Source organism: Strongylocentrotus purpuratus, unplaced genomic scaffold (assembly GCF_000002235.5).
Source record: "Strongylocentrotus purpuratus isolate Spur 01 unplaced genomic scaffold, Spur_5.0 spur5_scaffold_11, whole genome shotgun sequence".
In the NCBI taxonomy this organism is placed as follows: Eukaryota; Metazoa; Echinodermata; class Echinoidea; order Camarodonta; family Strongylocentrotidae; genus Strongylocentrotus; species Strongylocentrotus purpuratus.
Window position 1 is genome coordinate 16,007,160 of NW_022145596.1, and position 21,655 is coordinate 16,028,814.

The 21,655-nt window shown below is 39.2% G+C and overlaps 3 protein-coding genes across 3 annotated transcripts; all 3 read left to right on the forward strand.

Moving 5' to 3' along the window:
* Window positions 1-1,773: 1,773 nt before the first annotated feature.
* Window positions 1,774-8,120, forward strand: LOC105445469 (scavenger receptor cysteine-rich domain-containing group B protein-like). Its single transcript, XM_030981298.1, has 6 exons — window positions 1,774-2,083; window positions 4,858-5,190; window positions 5,744-6,140; window positions 6,722-6,842; window positions 7,283-7,490; window positions 7,780-8,120. The coding sequence occupies exons 1-6, from the start codon at window positions 2,002-2,004 to the stop codon at window positions 8,118-8,120; spliced, it is 1,482 nt and encodes a 493-aa protein (XP_030837158.1). The 5' UTR covers window positions 1,774-2,001.
* A 374-nt stretch (window positions 8,121-8,494) lies between these two features.
* On the forward strand, window positions 8,495-9,924 carry LOC588633 (scavenger receptor cysteine-rich domain-containing group B protein-like). Its single transcript, XM_030980798.1, has 2 exons — window positions 8,495-8,875; window positions 9,514-9,924. Exons 1-2 carry the CDS (start codon window positions 8,560-8,562, stop codon window positions 9,879-9,881), a joined length of 684 nt encoding a protein of 227 aa, XP_030836658.1. The 5' UTR covers window positions 8,495-8,559; the 3' UTR covers window positions 9,882-9,924.
* Window positions 9,925-15,058: 5,134 nt separating this feature from the next.
* Window positions 15,059-21,208, forward strand: LOC588568 (leucine-rich repeat-containing protein 59). The gene is made up of 7 exons (XM_788245.5): window positions 15,059-15,249; window positions 16,245-16,304; window positions 16,710-16,976; window positions 17,768-17,840; window positions 18,549-18,725; window positions 20,064-20,117; window positions 20,801-21,208. Exons 1-7 carry the CDS (start codon window positions 15,142-15,144, stop codon window positions 20,998-21,000), a joined length of 939 nt encoding a protein of 312 aa, XP_793338.3. The 5' UTR covers window positions 15,059-15,141; the 3' UTR covers window positions 21,001-21,208.
* Window positions 21,209-21,655: the final 447 nt, after the last annotated feature.

Sequence of the window (21,655 nt, forward strand, 5' to 3'; positions counted from 1 at the left end):
GATTAAACGAAATCGTTTTCACTGGCTGCCTGCCATAGCAACAAACAGAGTTGACAAAAGACTTAACTCCGTCTCGTTGACGATCAGCCATGCACAAAGAAGACGAAAGCCTTTCCGATTCATGACAAATGAATTTCTAACTCGGTATTTTACTACTTTGATGGGAAAAAAATACTGATAAGGGAGAAAATTCCTAAAAAATCTACACGGGAACTGCAATTTTGAGGCTCCTGATCAATCATGCCATGCATGTTCTATAGCACACTGGAGGATGGACGAATCCACGACGCAAAAAGAAAAATGCTTTTCACCATAGTTGGCGCCCGCCACTTTGCTTTCACTGTAATAATGCTTTGCAAGCCAGGGTGCGTCGCGGCGCCACCACTGACCTCTATCATCGGACGATGCCATGCGCCATTTTGAAGCCTGAAGTGAGTGGTGGTGTTAAAAAAACATGGCTGCCCATTAGTACCATCAAAATACACTTTGCCGATCCGTGGATGTCTACTAGGACGATCCCACTATCTAATTTTGTATTCATGTTTTATTATTATTTATAGGGACCGCGGCCTTTTTCGTCCCTCCGCATGCGACTATGCTAATTGTAGTCAACTATACTACTCAATATTATGACAACCTTATATATTTCATTGAGTCATTTCGCAGATATACAGTTCAACGAAAGCACTATTATTCCATCATGAAGAAAGCGAATATAAATTAATCTAGTCTTATTCTAACACAATGGCATGAATATATCCTATCATTTTGGAGCGTTATAGTTGAATAAAGCGTTCTAGTCCAGTGTGTAAAAAAAAAAGTATACCCAATTTTGGTAGATATCCATAAGTCATGACCTTAAACTATATTTCATGTTAAAGAATAATATCCTGTCTGATGATACCTTATTCATTACTCTGCTGCCACGAATGACTGAACTGCAACCTTTTAAAAAACTTGGTGTTGTCACAATCCTCTTGTACCAAGTTTGGGCTGAAGCAATAAATGTGGGTCAAAATCCCTTATTGTTCTTTTAGTCCGAAAGAAATCGCTGATTTATCCGAATTGATTATGAGTGTATGAATAAAAAAGGTAACAATGTCAACACAGGCCCAAGAAATGGCAAAAAAATATGATAACCCCTTTGTTATGATGAATTGACATCTTGGCTTCTCTCCCATCCCTTGCAATTGCAATTGAGTCATTCAAAATGAACAAAGTTTACTCGGAATGCTATCATTTTTCATGAAAGTCACTGTCAATATCTTTGGTAGCTATCAGCGTGACTTTCTGTCTTGCCTTTACTGAATGATTGAGGTAAATAAACTTCTGGGTTCTCCTGTGCTGTCCGAGACAAATACACCATTCACCTATATAGCAACAATAGCCATAATAGCCATAATAACAGAGCAAAACAGTAAGTTTTTACAGTTTATGAGCAAAATTGTCGAATTATATCTGATCGTGCACATCCTGCCATTTTAGTTATACAAAATACGGCAAGTTTTAATGCAAATATTTCACTTTGAACCGAAGACTGTATACAGCCTTGACAATTGACAAGAAAGACAAATACCAAAGTCAAAACAACCATTCTACTTATAGTACCTGATATTTTCTCTTTTTTTAAGCGCCTAATCCATTGTCACCGCATTGTTGGGTCTTCCTCTTCTCAACAACCAAAGCAAGCATGACGACTGGGGTGGTCACAAAAGGGCTGTTAAAATCCCCCAAAGTTATTAAACTGTTGCACTTTTGCCCTATCAGCTGCTATTGATGGGTTTTGCCTTTTTGAACTTCGGGGAACAATAATTATTGAATACGAGCTGGATGAGTTGATAGTTTTGTCACTGAGCGAGAGAGAGAGAGTTGGACTGGGGTCATTTGATACCATGCAGTCGTCATCTTCGGCAGTAGCAAAAGTCTTGCTATTGGTCTGTTTAAAAAAAGGATACCTACACCTTTACGTGTTAGATATCTGATTGTTTGAGAGATACCGATATGCACTGTGAATCTGTTAGATTTATCCTTTTTCTTCAACGCATCCTCATCTGTGGAGTTTTGTTGACTGGTGTCCCTCCTGGTGAGTTTTTGACCAATAGTATAATTTTATATAACTATTAGAAGTTTAAAACTTCTTTTTGTGTGTGCTGTATTTCTAATTAAGTATGATTAATTAGGTATGATGTGTGCAACAGGCTACAGCCTACTTCGATGGTATTTTCTTAAGATATAATTTTATCATTAACTACTCAAGACACCATAGCCCTATGATAATATATCTGGACGATTTGAAATTGGCGGATTATATTGATAATTACAATAACTAGTCGTGGACAGGCAAAATCATACTATTGCAATAATCATTATCCTTTGAATATTTTGGCACTAATATTATTCTTTTGATATTTTTGGGACATTACAATATATATATATAGACAGACAAAATTATAGGACGTTAGAGAGAGAGAGAGAGAGAGAGAGGAGGGGTAAGAAGGAGGGGAGGGGTAGGTGAGAGAAAGAGGGAAAAAGAGAGAGAGAGAGAGAGAGAGAGAGAGAGAGGAGGGGGAGGGAGAGAGAGAGAGAGAGAGAGAGAGAGAGAGAGAGAGAATCACGACTATCTAGTTTTCGATGTACATAACTGGTACGATGGCCAGTTTCCCAAATCATCGAAACTCCATGGAAACCCCAGAAAACTCTTCGATGTCTAAACATTGAGTAGTCATAATTATGGAGCGCGTGAAATCACCATCCTCAATCTGGTGTTGTTTGTTGTTGTTTCTTGTTTAATCATAGGAGTACTGAGTGGTATTATAAGAGAGGAAAAATAATAATGTCAATATTCGAGAATTGGTTGTAAAACAAGTCTATTTCTTGACGTGCAGCAATCATAAATTCGACTTCTATACAATATTCCTGTTTATGATATCACGGTGTATGAATGGGGACGTCACGCTAATGATTATACCAAAGAGATACTGTATCTCTTTCATTATACAGTGTATTGTGTATATTCAGTCTCGATGCCGCAAAAATTACTGGTCCGCGAAATTTGACTCTAGAAGGAACCGTGTTTTTTAAAATTCATAATGAAAGCAATTAGATCGGAAAGGATTATAATATATTAGGCTTAATCGTTTTGACTTGCGGGGATAGTTGAACTACTTCTTTGACCATGGTCATAGCCAGCATTAGTTATGTACAGTGTCCGATTTTTCTTTTTATTCTTCCTTTAATATTCAAATTAATATATGAATCAAACAGCAATCATATACCAACACTATTAAAAGTTGAACTTAAAGTAGGCAGAAGATCGAATACAACTGTCATGACTATAATCAGCACACAGCCATGGCAGTCTTCGTACCTTTTCGACACGACATTGCCATGTATATGGACAGTCAATATACATAGTTATCAAAATATGGATATTATGTTATGTTATTTTGGGAGATAATGAGATAATAATATTGATGCATATGTTATTGATTGAAATAAATTATTTTCCTCCAAAATAGCAATATCATAATTGGATCGGTGAATGAAAGTATGTAAATGCCTTTGTGGTAATTAAGCATTATTAGATCAGCTAGATAGATTAATGAAAGTATGTAAACGCTTTTATGGTAATTATGACAGTAAACGTTATTAGATCAGTATTAGATCGGTGAATGAAAGAATGTTGATGCTTTTATGATAATTATGACGGATAAAGGTGGGGGCAATGTCGAAAATCCTGAGCTGGGGCTGGTTTTCCTACTCTGTTTTAATTGTATCTATATGAATATCCCCGCCTTGAACTGTACACACATTATACGCGAAACTAAATTTGGGTACGTCTTCCACACATCTTAATCCTGAAAACATACGTACAAACCACTTGAAACTTGAAATATTAAGGTTGGCAGTGACAGTTTGGGTAAACGAAAGAAAGGCCAACTTCTAAAGGGACTTATCCGTAAAAAGGAAGAGATTACACCAGAAGGAGTGAAAACACTCAAAGCCCATCATGGAAGCTCTACAAAAACGGATTAGAATAAGACGATTTTACAAACATGGCTATTTGATTTACAGATTAAAGCCGTTTCTTTATATACACAAGAGGTGTTCCGAATCCTACGGTAATGACCAGTGTGACAGAAGAGCTGAGTTGACAACTTTTCCATTCAAAAGAAAAGATCGTGAACGAGTATGTTGATTATAATATTCACACGATCGCTATATACTTTCGTGTTGCGTAACTTGTTTGAGTTACGGTTCACCGTTACGTGTGATTGGACGGTTCTACATGGGTTACTTCTGTTCTTATGTCCGCTAAGCTAAAAGTAAGGAACAATTCCATGGCATTGGGGATTTGAATATTGCTTGAGTAGTCCTCATCGATGGTAGAGTACTTCAGTCAAGTGAGATTCTTCTTCTTGATTTACAACAACAAGTAATTAAATAAATATTGCCATCATGGGCATTGTAATCATTTTGCATGGGTAGGGGCGTCGATTTCGGCCAAATATGTTGATTTTTCCCTAGACAGCCTCCCCCCCCCCCGGAAAGCTCTCAGATCAGAAACTCAATGATTGTTTAAATTATATATTTGCCGATTGGAGTTTAAATTTGTGTCTATTATTTTCCGACATCGTCATGCAGGTTTAAAAAAGGTCGACATGATAGGCCTTAGTATCGAGGCCTATAGAAACGCCAGACACAGGTGTATTTTTTCAATACTTGGGAAGAACAGAGGGTATTCAAAGTCTGGATACCGAGGAATAATCTCAGACAAGAATTTTGAAAAGTTTTGTATTATTCTATTATTAATGAAATAACATCTGTGTATCTGTTTCTTTCGTACTTATTGTGTAGTTTTGGGAACAGATGTATTCCTTGTAGACGGTCCAGCCCCACATGAAGGGCGGGTTGAGATCGTGTACGACGGCTACCGAGGATGCGTGTGTGACACCGAGTGGGACGTACGGGCTGCCGAAGTAGTATGTCGGCAGCTCGGTTTTACTTCGGCCGTTCGGGCTGGCTTAGGGGAATACCCGCCCGCTTCGTGTAAGCAATGTCTGTTGACGGATGTGAGGTGTCGAGGTGACGAGGAGACGTTGTCGATGTGCTCGCATCGTAGGGCATCGGGAAATACTTGTGATGACGGTGGGCTCGCCGTCGCATATGTGAAATGCTCAACTAAAGGGGGTGAGTCAATAACATAGGCATGACAATTGTATTTTCACTAAGTAGGGTATAATCTAGGCTGTTCTATCTGAAAGGGTTTAGAGATACATGTATATCCGAGATGGGTTGACAGAGAAGCACATGAATGCTTAAACCGCAAAATCTGTCTGGATCGGGGATATGTTCCGCTTAGTCTTCATCTGACTCAAGAGTCAAAAGACAAAATAATATGTTTATCTAAAAAACACTCGATTTACCTTGATTTACCTTGATGTGGGGCTTCAAGTATAATTACTTATATGCCCCTCTGCAGCAGAATGAATGTCTGTATGTACTGGGAATTGCGCCTCCAAGCAGACGGAGTTTTCTGTCTAATCGATGTGACTACCGGTGGCTGTTGATATGTTGTCGGTACGCTTGGGATTGGTCCTGATAAACAGTCATTGTTTTTCCTGAAGATGGGGTGGGGGAGGGGGGAGCCCGAGAGGGGACGACGGGGCTAGGCTGTGGTAATGACCTCGACTGCCTATTAAAGTAATTCTTTATTAGTTAAGCCTTTAATTTATTGTTGCAGTTCGTCTAGTCGGTGGATCGAGCCCACACGAAGGCAGCGTCCTTGTGTATCACGCCAACGTTTGGGGATCGGTCTGTGACTACCACTGGTCTCTAGCTGACGCTCATGTGGTCTGTAAGCAGCTAGGTTATCCGCACGCTAAATCGGCCAGGTATGAGGTCGACTTCGGTCGTAGCCTCGGCTTGGACATCGTCCTCGACGTTGTGGCATGCCGTGGTGACGAGGAGAGCTTGTACGAATGCGAGCACACGGCATGGGGTGTTCATGATAGCGAGCACGTTGCAGAGGCAGGAGTTGTCTGTGCTTCAGATCAAACAATTGGTAAGAAATTTGACTTCGCAATTAATTGCTTGATTAAGTACCAGAGCGCCGTAATGGCCGCCATGCTAGAGCCAGGGTAATAACCACTGTTATTATTATTCAATTGGTTACTTGACTGCATTAACCATTAAACGGATCCATCCTTGCTCTCCATTGATGCGTGTTTTCTTTGTGGTTAGACGAGGATAATTATTTTTAACTATTAAAGCTCTGTTCGACTTTTCATTTCAAATGAAAGAAAAAAATCCTTTTTAAGCTATCCGTTAATTAAAATGCTTGGCATAATCGTGTATTCAATTGTGTAACCCTTATTGACTCCTCTAGTTTTTTGCGATATTGTTATCGAAGTAATTATTTCGACCAATTGATGTTGCTAATGTTGTAATGCTTTTTAAAAAGCTGGGAAAGGGTTGCCCGGGATTTTTTTAAAGTTTCAATATTCCGGCGAGCCCCACCTCATATTCTGCAATGATGGAACGACATTTTGTTGAGCAATGTCTCTTCTTGGGTGTCTTTATTTTATCGTTTGTGCTTCATATTTTAATAAGATTTCAAGATTACTCATACCCCACCCCTTTCTTCACACGCAGTTAATTTGGTTTAAGATAGATGTAATTACAATAAACTTTTTTTCTTCTTGATATTCAAACCTTCTAGCTGTCGGATCAGTTCGGCTATCAGGGGTTTGTATCCCTACATCGGTCGTCTTGAGATATACTACGATGGTGGATGGGGAACGGTTTGTCAGCAAGGTTGGCGTGACTACGATTCAAGACAGGTAACCAAGACTGAATTTTCACTTTTTAACTTTTCCATCAAAGTTTGCATGGTTTAAAATATCTTGGCTGTCCATGCAGTGTACTGCATCCAATTTTGCTGTCCATAAGATGTGAACTCTTGGACTGCATTGACAGCAAAAGTAATTCATATCATCAAGCTAGTTACACTCACAATATCTTAAAACGTTTCTAGGATTCCCCCTGTCCTACGACTCTAGCTTTGGACCTGAATGTAAGCTTTTTTTCTTCATTTCATGTTCCATTCCACAGCCTCTTTCAGAAGAATACTGTCAGGACTGTCTAAAATAGTTCGTCATCTTAAATTCTAATAGTAGTTGTTTCGAATCCAGAACAACAATGTTAAATAATAAAGCTACAGTGTTCGTCACCATCATGACCGTCGTTTGGTTTATACATATATTTATTGTTTTAATTTCAGGTTTGCAACCAGCTTGATTATCATTACTCGGGTAGAACCAAGCCCGATCAGTCTTCTCATGCGGTCATCTATGATGATGCGCCTGTCCAGTTATCTCACGTGACCTGTACATCCGGCATCCCATTGGCTGACTGCCATCATGGTGTCTGGCAAGACACAAACTGCACGCATGAGCAAGACGTTTTTGTGATTTGCGACTATGATGGCGGTACGTGTCACCAGTTACAAGGCTACGGTGGGGGCCTTCTCTCCCCATCGAATGGCGAAAAAGGGGGAAGATGAGAAAAGGGAAAGAGGGTGAGAGACAGAGAGAGAGAGAGAGAGAGAGAGAGGGGGGGGGGGAGACAAAATTGTTGATCGAAAAAGTTGTTTGTTAAGAGAAAGACCTACAGTATATTTACTTAAATGGGTATTGTTAACACTCTTATTATTGAAGGAGGGACGAATTCGAGAGTGTCATTCAGTAAGTAAAGTAAACTGTTGATATTTCATTGAAGGAAACGAGGGAGAGGTTCGTCTCCTCGATGGTCGAACTCCTAACGAAGGTCGAGTCGAAGTCTACCGATCAGGTCGATGGGATACGGTCCTCGCTGACGAATGGGACCTTGTCGATGCCGACGTCGTGTGTCGACAGCTGGGCTACGAGGGGGCACTGGAGGCGGTAGTCGATGACCGGTTCGATCAGGGAGCCGGTGTGGTTCAAATCGGGTCTGTTCAGTGTGATGGATCAGAAAATCATCTATTACGCTGCGGATTTTTGTCACCGCCTGTCTCCGATGGCGGACACGATCGAGACGCCGGAGTAGTATGCGCTGACGAAGGTGGTAAATGGTTCTAAAAAGTTCTTGACTAGTATGATCAAAAGTAAAATACATGTTAGAATAATGTTAAAGTTTATCATTGATTAGCTCTTTATTGTGATGAATATAGGAGATCATATAGGGATTCATTCATTGTATAAATAAAAAATCCCTTATCTTTCAGCCAACTTTGTAGTTCATTTCTCAAACTCGTTTACGCTATTAAATCTCATCCATCATCTTGCAGTAGTATTTGTAGATGAAGTAAGTCGTTGGAGTTAATTGTTACTTGGTTGCTTCATGAAAATAATTAATATACTTTGGCTTCAGCACATTGCACCATTTTACTTCATCTAAAATCCAAGAGATAGTCGCTTAGTTTGAAGGAAAACAAAACATGTGGAACATTCGGTTTAGTCAAATCCTAGAGTTCATACTTATTATCCGATTTTCTTTTCAGTCGATGGAAGTGAGGGCATGGTGCGTTTAGTCGGTGGTCGTCGACCAGGAGAGGGTCGCGTTGAGATCTACCACCACGGCATCTGGGGGACGGTATGCGACGACTTCTGGGACATCAGGGAGGCCGATGTCGTGTGTCGTCAGCTGGGGTTCAGCGGAGCTTCAGAGCCCATGAGAGGGGGTGTGTTCGGCATGGGGAACAGCAGAATACACCTGGATGACGTCACGTGCGAAGGGACGGAGAAGGTGTTGTCGAACTGCTCCCATGCGCCGTGGAATGACCATAACTGTCTGCACGGCGAGGACGCGGGCGTCATTTGCCACTCTTTAGAAGGTGTGTCTTAAAGTTGTTAATGACTAGTATGGCGAAATTATTTAATTTACCAATCCCTCTTAATATCAGAACACTGTCTTCTTCTCATAAGTGATTTGCAATTTGTACTGCAACATGACATACATTCCGACTCCGGGATAGGGCAATTGTTGACACTCTGTTACAGAGGCGTCGCCGATGCGGGTGCCAAAATGCCGAAAAGTTTGCAGACAAATAATAAATCGACATCTCCAACCAAAGAAAAGATCGGTCAGCCACAAATGTTGAAATATACTAGGGTGGCTGAAACTTAAGTTTACAAATTTGATAACCGTGGTATCTCTTTTGAGAGATGTTAACACAATGTGAACACCTTTAGTGATACCTTAGCTCATCAGGTTCTATCATACATCTTTAACAATATCCCATGCATAAACATACAGTTACTAATGTGGTTACAGACTACAGTAAATATAACCCGATTTGTATTACTTTGTATTTGAAAGACGCCTCTCTCTGCGACATGTCCACACTGCCGCAGCTAGCCAGTCACCATGCCCATCATTTAAATCATTGATCATCTCTCCTTTACTTGACTATCATCAACAACCTATGATGTGTGCAAAATAAGACAATGTAGATACATTTCTCATTGGCAGGAGCCATCCGACTAGTTGACGGGATCCAACCCAACGAAGGGCGAGTCGAGGTCTACTTGGAAGGCTCCTGGGGTACCGTCTGTGATCACCACTGGGACATCCGCGATGCCAATGTCGTCTGTAATTTCCTTGGACACCATAAAGCCATCCAAGCTCCTGGAGGGGCCTATTTCGGCAGAGGATCGGGTCCTATCAACCTGAATCGGATGTTCTGCAAAGGAGAAGAAGGATCGTTACTCCAGTGCTCTCATTGGCCGGTCGATGATGACTGCACCCATGATAACGACGCAGGCGTCATTTGTCTTAACAGCCGTATGTATTCCATTGCACACGAGGCGTTATTTCGATTGCGTTATTACTTGCGCTAATCAAACCTCCTGTGGACGTGATAGCAATTAGCCCATACGTCAGAAATAAACGCAACGCGCTCACCGTTCCATTTGCAATCATATTTGTGCATGATTTTACCCTGTCATGGTGCGCCGAAACTCACGCAATTCGCTGACGCAGGCATAAGTCAGCAAATGACGCCTCGTGACAATACATCGCATTTTCCCTTCTACTTATCCGATTAATATGACTGTGTTGTATTTCTTATTGTCGATTCCTTTACATATGCATACACAGTGGATTTTTAGATTGATTACAAATTTCATTTATTTGGAAATGATACAGATCATCGTCATTTTTGTTTTCATGACCCAACAAAGTAGAATTTGCAGTAACAGTAACCAAGGAAAGAATGTTAATGTCTAGGGATCTCTGGTATAGGCCTATCTGATATTTAATCATATGATTTTGATCTCACTGATCTCAATCTAGGGGTGGGTTTCATGCAAAGGGATATCTATGTTTTCATGTGACCCTTACATTTTGAAGATAATTAATGTTTTTTTCTTCACCATCAACAGCAGATAGCTTTCACCCAGCGGTCATAGTCATCTGTGGAATCGCGATTGGATGTGCATGTCTGATCGGTATTGTTGTGCGAATCTTCATCGCCTGTTGGCGTCGCCGGCATCCTAACGGTGCCGCTCGATCACCGTGCGTCACCTTCGACTTCTTACGAACCGTCACAGCATCATCCATGAGTCGACGGGATGAGACGCGTCGAGCTAGCGACGAAGACGACAAATATGTTGCGTTCTATCCTTTCATGCCACCTCCCTACTCGCCCATAGACAACAATCCACATTCGGATGTAAGCGACAGACGGCAAGAAACTTGTAGCGGCTCTTACATGCCCTACTTTCACCGTACATTAATTCATGTCTCCTGTATTTTTCCATCACGGTTCTTATTTATATTCATTATTCGTACCGCGTGTGTTCATTCCTCCAATCGAGCATCGTGGTTCCGCGCATCGTTCACCCGCGTATTTTCATCACCACGAGGTTTTCTCCACTCCCGCTTACACCTCGGTCGAGTCAACAACTCCTGCTTACATCTCTAGTTGAGTCAACACGTTTCTGCATGATTTCTTCTCCGGGCTTGTTTCTACTGTGCCTATCATTTCTATCGGCACATATCTTCACTTTCTCTGCCGTGTTCATCGGGCTGCAGTTTTCCAGTGGAACAGTTAAATCTAGTTCCGACATATATGGTGCTTGGTTATCCGCTGGGAGCTGCCAGTTTCTTCACCGGTAGTCTTTCACTCACATGAGCTCGACTCACCGCAGCTCATCTAAACATTCACCATCAAAGTTCGGCTCATCAATCGAGCGACTCACCGTCTCAGCACCACTACCGGCTTTGATGTCTGCATTTTCCACTTTGGCCTCCGACATCAAGCGACTCACTGCTTTCGTCATCGAGCGCCACACATCTCTTCTCTTCTCTTCTCTTCTCTTCTATTCTCGCCCGAGAGCTCCATCTACATTCATCATCATCACGAGCGTCGGCGACGACATCGCGTTCTTCACGGTTCTTCAACCATGTCAACGAAGTCGCGTTTCCGCCATCAAGCCTCCGCACATTTCATCGCGTGAGCCCCTTCCTTCGTTCTCAACTCTCTTCATCTTCATCTTCTTTGGACTTTCGACTTCATTTCTACTATTGTCGTAAGCTCTATTTATGTACATCGCATTTATTCATGTTCATTATCATCATTGATCATTATGTAATCTCCGTGCAATATTCACATTTACCATTTATGCATTTTCATTCCGATTCTTCAGCTTGTGCTTGCATGGCTACACTTTGCAAGTGTACGGCCAGCCTCATCAGTACCCAATAAACATAACGAAAAGGGAATACTTTCTTTCATGTACTTTATTGTCAGTGCAACCTTGTTTCCTCGTAGCTAAAATAAAAATAAGAGTTATGTTGTGTGACGAGTGAACACGCTTTCAAATATCCATTCACAATACCTCTCACTCATATCTCTACAAACTTCCTACGGTCTTTCTCAAAGTCAAAGTGAATGTCAAGGTCAAGGTCAAGGTCTCCTTGAAGGACATGGAGGTTATGAGATAGAAAGTAATCCGGACAATGAAAATGATTTGCGACGATTGAGAGACGATCGCACCCAGAATGTTCAAGAAGAACAACCTACGATTTATTTATGTAGACGGAATAATAATCAAACAGATCCGCTGGAACAACATAGTGAAACTTCATTATTGCATTCATCGAGATCTCATGATTCAGCTTCCTCGTCGCAGCGATCGACATCTCCATCGTTATCGTCGTCGTCGTCGTCGAGGTCGTCGAGGTCGTCGGAAACGGCTCCGCCAGCTTACAACGACGCACTGCATCACCAGATCATCGGTCCGACCCGTTATGGAGGCGTACCAATGGTGGTCTATGCATCCATCGATGACTGCGATGGTTTGCGTGATGGAGTGCAATCTGAGAATACTTTTTATGTTGACCAGGGTCCCGAATAAAATGCCATCTTGAACATCATTTTTGCCTTTTTAAGTTGTGACATAATGGTGTGCGCGGGAGACGCAATGGGTTTTTCGGTTTTTAAACTTCATTTTATAAAGCGTTCCTCGTTGTTTGCATGCCTTCCAATTGACCATTCAAAACGTTTTTACACAGATTTTCAGGGACGCTTACTTACACATGCTTTCTTAGTAGTCAGGTAAAACAAACAAACACAAATATAACAAACATAACTTAATCGCGTCTCTTTGTAAAGAAAGGGACCGGAATAGGTAAAGGAAATATTGAACAATATAAAGAAAGTACATATAACCGTTCTATTCTGACTGATACACTTCAGATATACAAGACATGTTTAGTTTATGTTTTATTGAAATAAGTTTGTTACTCGCATCTCTTTGTAATGACAAGGACCGGAATTGAATCAAGGAGGACAATCTTGGAAAAAAGGTATAAGGAAATATGATAATTAAATTATTGAACAATTATGTGTATGAAATTCATGATAAATATATTTGACGTGGTCACTGACAAAATCATTTTAAATAATCATATACGTTATGTTATTTGATATCGCGATATATAATGATAATTAAATTTTATGGACTTGTTAACTGAAATACAATATTTATCGAGTGCAAATTTCAAATTTGATTAAAAGCAGATTTGTGTATTTTTTTTATAGTTTGGAAAGAGATTCAATTTAGTGAGAGATTTCTAATAAATTGCTTATATCTACGAAAGCTCTGTGTCAAAATTTTCGCAACGACTCAAGCAAGCCGCTGAATAAGCGGGGGGGGGGGGGGGGGGGGGGGGGGGGGGGGGGGGGGGGGGGAAGAGGATTTAAAAATTTTTTTTTTTTTTAGGGGGGTCCCCCAAAAAATCGCAACGACTCAGCCGACGGCTGAATAAGCGGCGGGGGGGGGGGGGGATAAGAGGACACTTTTTTTTTTTTGGTATCGAAATTTGAAAATTTGACATTTTGCTCCGGTGGGGGGGAGGAGTAGGGTCAGCTCTTTTATGTCAGCCATGGAAATATTATTTTTATTTTAAAATAAATGAAAAGCTAAGGGGGGATTTAGGGGGGTTATGGGGGGGGGGGTTTACACACAGAAAAATACCAAGATTATAGTTGCGTCTGTCAGTCTATATTGGTCTTTCAAGTTACATGTTAAGAAAGTTTTAAATTTAAAATCTTAGTTTGCCGTTACCATTTGGTGTCATGATGATTAATCATACAAGAGAGATGAGAGAGAGAGAGAGAGAGAGAGAGAGAGAGAGATGAGTGAGAGAGAGAGAGAGAGGAAGAGGGGAGAGAAAGGAGAGAGAGAGGAGAGAGAGAGAGGGAGAGACAGAGACAGAGAGAGAGAGAGAGAGAGGGGGGGGAGGAGAGAGAGGGGAGAGAGAGAGAGAGAGAGAGAGAGAGAAAGAGAAATGTGTGTTAGTGAGGGCTTCAGGGACGACTCCATGATTTGGCAAAATTTGTTTTTGTCGTGAGGGGGGGGGGGGGGGCAGGGTCCAATCTTAATTATCACCACCAGTCAAAAAAGGGAAAAAATAAAGATGTCATCAAAGTTGTGGGATATTGAATTACACCCGACTGAATAAATCAGCCGAGCCGAACAAAACATTTTTAAAGGATTTTCTGGAAGAATTTTAAAACGAAATAAGTTTTGAGTTTGATCCTGCTCTAGTCAAAGCAGGGCGAGTTGTTTGGAATAATAAGTAACGTTTTTCCATGGAACACGAATACCCTTATCCCAGTGTATTAACTTTTTGAGTCTGTGGCTCAGTGTCGGTTTTGAGTCTGAACCCCGTCAACCCCCCCCCCCCCCCACCCCAACAGTTTATGCAATGATAAAAGGTGAAAGGAACTTGGGAAAATAAATGGTATGGATGGGGTCGATAGTATGTGTGTGTGTGTGTGTGTGTGTGTGTGTGAATGGGGGAGGGGGAAGGGAATAACTAGGGGCTGTATGTATATTCCTTTTTTCCGGCAAACTTATTGTCAAGTTGGATAGCCCCCCCCCCCCCCCTCATACGAGCCTACACTAATTTTTCAATACTGATGGGCTAAATCTAGGTGAAGGTAGGCAATTCGGCGTAAATCTTTCGTCTAGGGAAAAAATGTCTGACCTTGAGACGAGAGCTCTAGACGGGAAGGGGGGTATCAATAATTATTGTAGCTTTAATAATTATGCCAATATGGGACCTAGCTATTAACAATAAAATTAATAAAAACTCTGTCTCTTCACATTTCTCCGACTGTTTATTAATGAAGAGAACAAACTCAGTCTCTAGCCCCTCCCCCATGTATCGTATTACCCATTATCAATTGAAATGATTGTACCCCCCCCCCCAAAAAAAAAAAAGAAAAGAAAAAAAAGAAATGCAGCTAGCTATGTAGAAACGTGTCGAGACACTGATATGAATTAAAATTGTCAGATTTGGGGGCGATCATGGCGATGGACGATGTATTTGAATGATTGCATGAAATCTCAAATAAAATTAATAAATAATTATATTTAATAGATATTTTTGAAGGTGCATTCTTAATAAAACGGTGGCGGAAATACACTTTTTAGATTTTAATATATTTTCCCGGAAATTCATGTGACTTTGGCTGAGGCAAAGTTTACACGTTTGCACGATTGCACAACTAGTCTATGCAGCTACGTACTCAATTCGGTTCCGGTGACATTTCTGCTGTGGATTTTGGCATTAATTCGAAGTTACAAAATGTCGAATAAAGGCAAGATTACCAAGGAATCTCTCAAGGACAAAATTGAGGGGAATGAACTGGACCTGAGTCTCTCTGGTCTCACAAAAATTCCTGTGAAAGAAATTGTAAGTATACTGAAAATTCATCAATACACGATTTTAAATATGTGGGCGTACAATTAGTGACAATATACAATTACAATGTCTAGTTTGATTTGTTATATGACTCCATTCATCATGTTCATTGAACTAAGTGTGATCTGTTTACTTTAAAGGTCAGCGATTCCTTTGCCTTCCCCAGCAAAAATTCCACAGGCACACCACATATTTTCCAGTGATAATCAAATCGATTGAAGTGTTACAGCTGGCTGACCTGATTAAAATTTATAAAAATATAAAGAGAGAGAGATAGAGCAAGGGCATGCAACCATTGAACCATGAATGGCCAATGGCATGCCATGAACAAAAGACTTTTTTTCCAAATTAAATTCACCCGGTATAAATTTAAAATTAAATGTTTTTCACATGCTCAGAAATTAAGAGTAAAATGTTTTTTATATAAACAAATCTACATAGCCTTCCATCATTCATGACCATCAAACGCCAGAATTTATTAATACTTAGATCTATAGACCACTAATACTATAGTAGACTAATAATATTTAAATTTAATTTGTTTGTCCCTTACCCTAAAAATGAATCATATTCATGTCAATTCAGTACAAGTACTAGTAACTATTAGTACTGGATATAAGTCGTATTCAAATAACAATTTCATCCTTAAAACTTCAATATAGGTCTAGCACAAGGATTAATCAAATTTTACCTAATTGAGGAAACAGAAATCTAAAAGCTGTAGAGAAAGATAATTTACAACTGCAAACAACAGACATAAATTGATTATTGTGGGTTTTTTTCCGTCCCCTGATTCCTTCTAATATATAACTGGATGTAGACGGATTGCAAGCAATATCAATTGCACATTTTTTTTTGCCAGCTATTTTCATTTCTCGATCAGGTACAGTGCAACGGCAAATGTAAATTGTATGCTTGAGGATATGATATTTCAGGTAGAACCTCTCTGCTTTTTTCAAGTTTTTCTCCATTTCTTTTATTAACAGGCTTCTATTACCAAGATAAAATGTGCGGATTTGTCTTGCAACCAACTTGTCAGCTTACCAGTAAGTGTATATACACCTTCTATTTCTTAAATAACAAGGAAAATGTATTGATAAGGAACAACTTTTATCTGCTGGTTTTAAGAGAATGTGTATCAAAACCTGTAGAACATTTTGTCAGGGCCCAGAAAAGCTCATTACGTGGGACATACTCATCAAAGCAAAAAAATCATCTCAAAATCTGGGATGTACCAAAACTTATGACCAGCACTGTATGTAATAGCTGAGATCAATCATGTTTGTGATATATTTGTAAAGTTACTGTTGAATGATAAGACAGCATTTTACCCAGCAGGAAGAAAATGTGATTTTTTTTTTATTAGATGTACAATTGTACATACATTTCAAGTTGTGGACAAGTTTCCTTAGTCCTAGAGGTAACCATTCATGTATACATCTCACTTGCAGGATAATTTCAGTGTTCATCTATCACACCTGACCAGACTGGACCTCAGCAAGAACCTCCTGGAATCCCTCCCCCAAAACTTTGGCCTCATGGTGGCCCTTCAGCGCCTTGACCTCTTGGGTAACCAGCTCACCGAGCTACCGGTCAGCTTTGGTGACCTTAAGTCACTGCGTTGGCTGGACGTCAAAGAGAACAAGCTTGAACCAACCTTGAATAAGATTGTAGGAGACTGCTTGGACGATAAGCAGTGTAAAGCATGTGCTCAGCAGGTCAGAACAGTGTTATAGTTTGATTATTATTATTATTATTATTATTATTATTATTATTATTATTATTATTATTATTTATTTGGCACTTTTAAAAGAAACAAAATCAGGAAACAATATACAATGTACATAGGACATAGTGAATGAATACAATAATTTGACACTTGCATACCCGACCAGGTGGCCTGGGTAAGGAACAGGTCAACTAATGTCCATGGCCCACAGGCCTTCCTTCCCACACCTGATAAGGTGCACAAACATCCTGACATAAAGTGTGGATACAACATAGAATAAAATCACATATAAAAAATATAAAAAATGACAGAATTATGATTATATATCGGGGGAAGTTGTCATTTTTTAAAAGCACCTATTCATTGGTGCCTTGTAGCTTTGTGGGAAATATCAGTTCTATCACCTGTTATTTAGAGATGATAATTAACCAATTCATTTGTAAAAATGATCTAGGCTTCTAGCTCTTTAAAAAAAATTATATTTTACTACGTGTTTGGACCAAGAATCACCATTAATCCCTCGAAAAATGAAATTGCTGTCTTCATGAAACAAAAAATGACAATTCCATTTTGGATGTGATTCCTTTTGATTTGATCATTATGGAAACTATTTGGTATTGAATGAGTTAAAGGTTACAAAATTTATTATATTGTGTAGACGTGTACCAATATCTGACAGTTAGATTATCTGTGCAAGTTCAGACAATTTCATGAATTGGCTCTTTGATATTTGTCAGTTCATACATGGTTTTTGTTTGTTTGTTTGTTTAATTTGTCTAGGTGGTGTCTCATATGCAATCCATCCAATCCCGCATGGAGGAGCAAAGACTGAAACATGAAGCCAAAGAGAGGAGTAAGGATTCTAACAATTACAAAATTAAATAATGATAATAATAATAATAATAATAATAATTTAAATATATATATATTAAAAAATAATAATTATAATAGTTATAATAATAACAATAATAATAATAACAATAATATTAATAATGATAATAATTATGATTGATGATGATGATGATGATGATGGCGATGATGATGATGATGATGATGATGATGATGATGATGATGATGATGGTGGTGGTGGGGGTGGGGGTGATGATGATGATGATGATGGTGATGGTGATGATGATGGTGATGATGATGATGATGATGATGATGGTGGTGGGGGTGATGGTGATGATGATGATGATGATGATGATGGTGATGATGATGATGGCGGTGGTGGTGATGGTGGAGGAGGTGGTTGTGGTGACGATGACGACAATTAACAAAAAAAGAACACTAACTGTTTCAACAAATTCATGATGCTGACTTTATTATCTGCTTTTTGTAGATCATCTTAGAAGATTGTTTTAAATGTCTCACTTTACCCTGTTGACAGCCCACAGCAGCACCGTAGACACATTGAACTGAGGTCTATACAAATGTAGGTTATACTGATGAAAATGAAACCATATAAAATGGGTTGGTATATTAATATTCGTTCTTATCATCATACAGCAATTATGTTTAATCCTGTTTGTAAATTAAATGTGCTTGTGTGTCTATGTTACAGTGAGAGAGACGCAACGAGAAGCTTCTAAGAGAAAGAAAGAGGAAGAGCAGAGAGAGATAAAAAAGAAAGAGAAACTAGAGGAGAAGGAGAGAAGAAGAAGGGCATATGAAGCAGCACAGGAAGCAGAGAGACAGGCAAAGGAGGAGGAGCAGGAAGACGAGAGAATCAACTCAGAAGGTGAGATGAAATTCTGTTAACCCACTGCTTCCAGGAACCAGGGGGCGTTTCACAAAACAATTGACAATTTGTGTTATAAACTACTGAAATCCTTGCTTCTGATTGGTTATCAGCAGATTTGTCACTGATTTTTTGTTATTTGTTATTAAAAATAGGCTTTGTGAAACGCCCCCCAGGTGGTCTCTGTATTAAGCCATGGGAATAAGGCAATTCAGTAGTCAAAGGGTCGAAAAGGCCATTTTCATAATGTAATCAAATTTATTGCATAAATCTTTATCAAGTCCATCATTAAAAATTATTCCATTAACCTGATACAAATAATTGTATTTCAATTGTCGGAATGCGAATTGAATACATTTTGTACTTGTTGTTAGGTAGGACAACCCTAATATTTGTCATGCCTAGAAATAACTAATGTATGCAATCTGCATTCTGACTATTGAGATACCATTATTTAAATCGGTTAATGAAATAATTTTTCACGAGACACTTGATAAAAATTTGTGAAATAAATCTGATTACATTAATACGCAAATGGTCTATTCAAGACATGCTGACATTCTTGTCAAATCCTTTGGTTATTTAAGGGGTATCTCACTGAGCGGCGAATGCTTGCGAATGTAACGAATTCAGAGTTTCGCCAGGGTCCGTAAAAGGTCCCAAACATTCACAAATAGTGGCAAAGGATTGGCAAATAGTTGCTAATCTTCGCTAATACTGTCGCTAACATTTGTTTACAGTCACTAATAGTCGCCAACTGCCAAAATTTGCAACGTTTGTAAGCATCCGCCGCTTAATGAGATTCCCCCTTAAGTAATCACTGTCTCGTTAAAAGAACTGCCATTGATCCAGAGTGATTGCAAGTTCTCTGATTAATCACAAACTCTTTATCTCTTTAGCAGAGAGTAGGATTGATATCAAGTTTCGATCTATGAGAGAATCATCTCATACGGTTAAATGAAGCCCTTTTCGATTAAAATCTCGCCTTTGAAATCCTAAATTTCTTTGGTTGTTCGGTAATCCACTGGGCCCTGTCTTAACGGAAGGATAATGATTGATCCAGATTGATTGGAAGTACTCTGATCAGTTGCAAACTCACAGAATCTTATCTGTTTAGAGAAGTAAAATTGTAATTATTATACGCTATACAAATTTAACATTGTTATCTAGATTGTCTACATTATATGTCAAGTGTCATAAATTCATTATTCCTCATTCCTTGATACATCTCACTTCTGTTAACGCTTTCTAAAAGTTGTAATGTAAAGTCTGTGATTATAGTTGTAATATATCATATTTTTAATGATTATTGAAATAATAATTGTTCTCTCTTTTTAGAACATTCCAAAGCAAATGGAGATGCAGGAAGCTATGAGCAGAAGCAAAAAACAAGTAAGTTTTTCATTACATTTTCTATGATCAGATGTACAATATATCTATATATTTTTTTCATGTATTGACTGATTGAGACATTTAGAGTTTTTATAAAAAAATCAGTGTTGTGTTATCACATAGCAATGCTTCACACTTTTTTTCTTTTTTTGGGGGGGGGGGGGGGGGGGGGGGGGAAGGAAGTCATCAGAGCATGTTTGGAATATCATTACACTTTTGTGTGTGGGTAACATTGGAAAAACCTTGTGTGTTTGCTATTTTGGTTACCGGTAATACTTCTGCCACTGTGGTGCTCTAGGCATTATTAATCATTTAATTAAGAACATTTCTTCAACAAAATTTGTATATTCTTATCAGCTACCTTAAAGCTTTTCTACTTGAATTTAAATCATTAAGTAATGATATATTTGGAAAAGTGAATGCAGACACATGTATTTTACTTGAATAAGTGGTGTTTGGTATAATTGATATGATGGAATAATTCTTATAACATTCCATCAAAGCACATTCCATTCTTAATGATCTGTGTATACTACAATTCTGTCAAGTTTACTACATTTGTTTGTTGACTTGTTTGTTTACTTGCTTTGTATTTTTGAAGTCATATGAGGGCAGTTTCCAATAATTAATGAGGAAAACAAATTTAATGTCAATTCCTTTGTTTCTTTCTCGATTCCTTTTAGGTGGATCATCTTGCCTCCTGATATTCTTCTCTCTCTTGGTCGTGGTGATAGCTGTGGTGGTAGGATCATACTTCTACTGTGAGAGTAACCCATCATTACCAGCCTGCGTGACCGCACATCAAATATTGGATCAAGCTAGCACGAAGATCCAGCACTGGAAGAGAGAGATTGAACAGATATTGCAGTCATGGCAGTCATGAGAGAAGAAGTGATTTAAACTGTACAAATGTAGAATGGACTATGGTTGAAGGATCATGTTTTCAAATTAATCAACTAACAGAGACACTTAAACCGCATCCAGTTCTAAAACGGTTTGATTCCTTTGTCCCACTCTCTCTCTCTCTCTCTCTCTCTCTCTCTTTCTCCCTCCCACTCTCTCTCTCTCTCTCCCTCCCTCCTTCCCCCCTCCCTCTCTCCCTCCCTCCCTCTCTCTCTCTCATAAATAAGAGTATTCTTATCGAGAATGGTATATACCCCCCCCTCCCTCTCCCCACCCTATGCAGTCCTTGACACTTGCATATTATCAGAGCCAGAGGTGATTGGTTGTAAATGGCGCTTCTTTCCTGAGAGAGAATGAGATACTGTCCACTTGGTTTCACAACTCAGCATGGAATAGTTCTGAAAACTTTGTTAACATCCATTGGATAAATACCTCAAGAGACATACACTTCCTTTTTCATAAATTTCAAATACTCTTTAATACTTATATCTTATTAACTCTCTACCTGCTTCAGTCAACTTATAGAACAAACAGTGGACTGCCACAGTCAACATTTGTATTACACACACGATTTAATTATGAAGTACACTCCAGAACACTGTGACAGTCTGGAATTTCAATCTGTAGTGGATAGA